We start from the raw sequence: 2,220 nt of genomic DNA, 5'->3' as shown, positions 1-2,220 counted from the left end.
TGTGCTCTTTCCAACTAGAAAGGGGCCCTGGAGTCCGACAACGTCCCCAAAGCCGCGGACCAACAGCCCCACCAGCGGCACCCCATCGAAGTAAACGGGCTGCCCACTCCACACCCTCCAGCAATCCTTCCTCCGGCCTCCGGGCCTCTCGGGTTGCCATAGCAGGGATCTGGAGCACCCTGTACATAAAGGGGAATGGCTTCGTTAACAAAAGTCTTTATTAAATGATAGATTTACAGTATAAGAATCACCGAGGTACAAACGAGTGACGGAATCATGCATACAAAGGACTTCAGACGACATGTGACAATTTGCTTAGCTTTTCATCTGGAGGATTTTCTATCGGTGACTGAAATGATAAACTCCAGCCTGCTTCTGAATCTAGTCCTGCCTGATGGCCGTGCCTGAGGTAAGCCAGTGTCCACTGCCAACATCTCTGAATGTAAACCAAGCCCTCGGTTATTTATGGTCCCACATACAAGAGTGACATTCAAATTTTAAAGAGATATTACATATTTCATTCAAAAATGGAAATGTGCCCTTATAAGACGTCAGTGTGTACATGGCTTTTTGATCACCAGCAGTGCCTCTCAAAGTCCTCTGGCTTAAGGGTTCCTCTTGTATCATCAAAGTCTGCACAGATTCAGCCTCCTTTGCGGACAAACACGTTCACTACCACCCTTCTCACTCCCCACTGTGGAAAATCACTGACGGGAAATGCTGTCAGCCTACTGGTGTCTGTGCAGAGTTTTATTCTGAACATACCACAGCTGTCTTGCTAATCAGGCACTGTCTACTTTAACGGTCAGATGTTTTCAGTGCAATGAGTCTACGTTCGAAAAACATCTTCAATAAACATCAACGTAGCATTTGAGAGAGCGCATTGTAACGGCTCTGACAATTGTTCTCGTCCAAGAGTAAAGGTGAAGTTCAATAAGAGCCCAAATAAGTCGGGGTTGGCCCTTCCTAGCTCGTCTGGTCATTGCACAAGACAAGGCCGCGTGGCGGTGAAGCAATGCCACCTTTTAAAAGATACTTTTGGTATCCCTCCCAAAGCTTGTCTCTTCATGCTTATTTCCCATTCTTTAGGTGATAAAATCAGCTTTCTTTTACTTACAGCAGCATTAAAAGAATTATTTCTTTCTCAAACTTTTAATTAAATCTTCCTGCAGAAACCAAAATGGTCTGAGAAAAAAAAGGACATTGTTTTCTAGTTTCAAAGTTCAACTTTAGACTGTCATTTAGACAGTCTACCTAAACAAATGGTTATGTGGAAAATAGCTAGTTAAAACACACACACACACACACACACACACATTTTATACGGATTACAAATGTGTTTTTGGTGTTAGGTGTTTTGTTTAGTTGTTTAAGCAGTGGCGTTTTTTCCTGCCTACCTACATCATTCTAGCTGAAGGAATGCAGGGCCCATGGCGACCCAGACTCGTAATTATTTTTCAGAAGAACGTACTGGGTACAAAAATGCTCTTTCGTTTCTCACACATCTGTTGTTGGTGCTTGGGAGCCTTCAGATATTCCCTAAAAAGAACATATTTCAGATCTGATCAAGCCCATGAGGCTAGAGGACAGCTTTTATTAACAATGGTAGAAACAACTGAAGGGCTAGGTGTCGTGCACAAACTCACATTCCTACAAAACACATAAATCAGTGGCACATTTTGATGACAATGGAACAATAAAACAATAAATAAGGTATCTCATATCTCATACATGCAATATTAAGCCAAAAGACGCCCCAGTAGATGTGTCATCTCCTCACGGCTTGAGGAACAGGGAGGTCTTGAACACCGCCGTGCTTCTCCGTCCCGGTTCCCAGGAGATCCTCTGAAAGGAAAAGAGAGCGAGTCGAAAGGCAGGGAAGCAGACCTATCAACATGCACTTGGGTTGGTTACTTATGGACATGATGAAGCCCCTGAGTGTCGTAGGACAATGGGAACACAGCCCATCCTTTTTAAACACTGCTGAAGAAATCAATCAGGGGCCCTGGTGGCACGGTCAGGTAAGCATTAGACTATTAACCCCAAGGTTAGCAGTTCAAACCCATCAACTACTCCGTAGGAGAAAGAGTCTCTATCTGCTGCACTCACCATGTACAGCCTCAGAAACCCCAGGTAGTGGAATCAACTCAATGACAGTGGGTACCGAAGAAATAAAAAAGGCTCAGCACTAGGGCTTCATTCTAAGTATTTCTTGTGCTA

At 44.1% G+C, this 2,220-nt stretch overlaps 1 protein-coding gene across 3 annotated transcripts in view; it reads right to left on the bottom strand.

Moving 5' to 3' along the window:
• Positions 1-200: 200 nt before the first annotated feature.
• Positions 201-2,220, bottom strand: part of CEP20 (centrosomal protein 20) — a 21,260-nt gene continuing 19,240 nt past the window's right edge. For 2 of the 3 annotated variants that reach the window (XM_045285998.1, XM_045286000.1), the window contains one exon: positions 201-1,845. In XM_045285998.1, coding sequence (XP_045141933.1) covers positions 1,769-1,845 — 77 coding nt within the window. In that variant the 3' untranslated portion in view covers positions 201-1,768. The remainder of the gene's footprint in view (positions 1,846-2,220) is intronic. The other variant, XM_045285999.1, reaches the window with a different exon arrangement.

This window comes from Echinops telfairi, unplaced genomic scaffold (assembly GCF_000313985.2).
Source record: "Echinops telfairi isolate 266 unplaced genomic scaffold, ASM31398v2 ScPeMD7_5;HRSCAF=22, whole genome shotgun sequence".
Taxonomy (NCBI): Eukaryota; Metazoa; Chordata; class Mammalia; order Afrosoricida; family Tenrecidae; genus Echinops; species Echinops telfairi.
The sequence above is the reverse complement of the archived record's forward strand: the minus strand, read 5'-3'. Positions and strand labels throughout refer to the sequence as shown.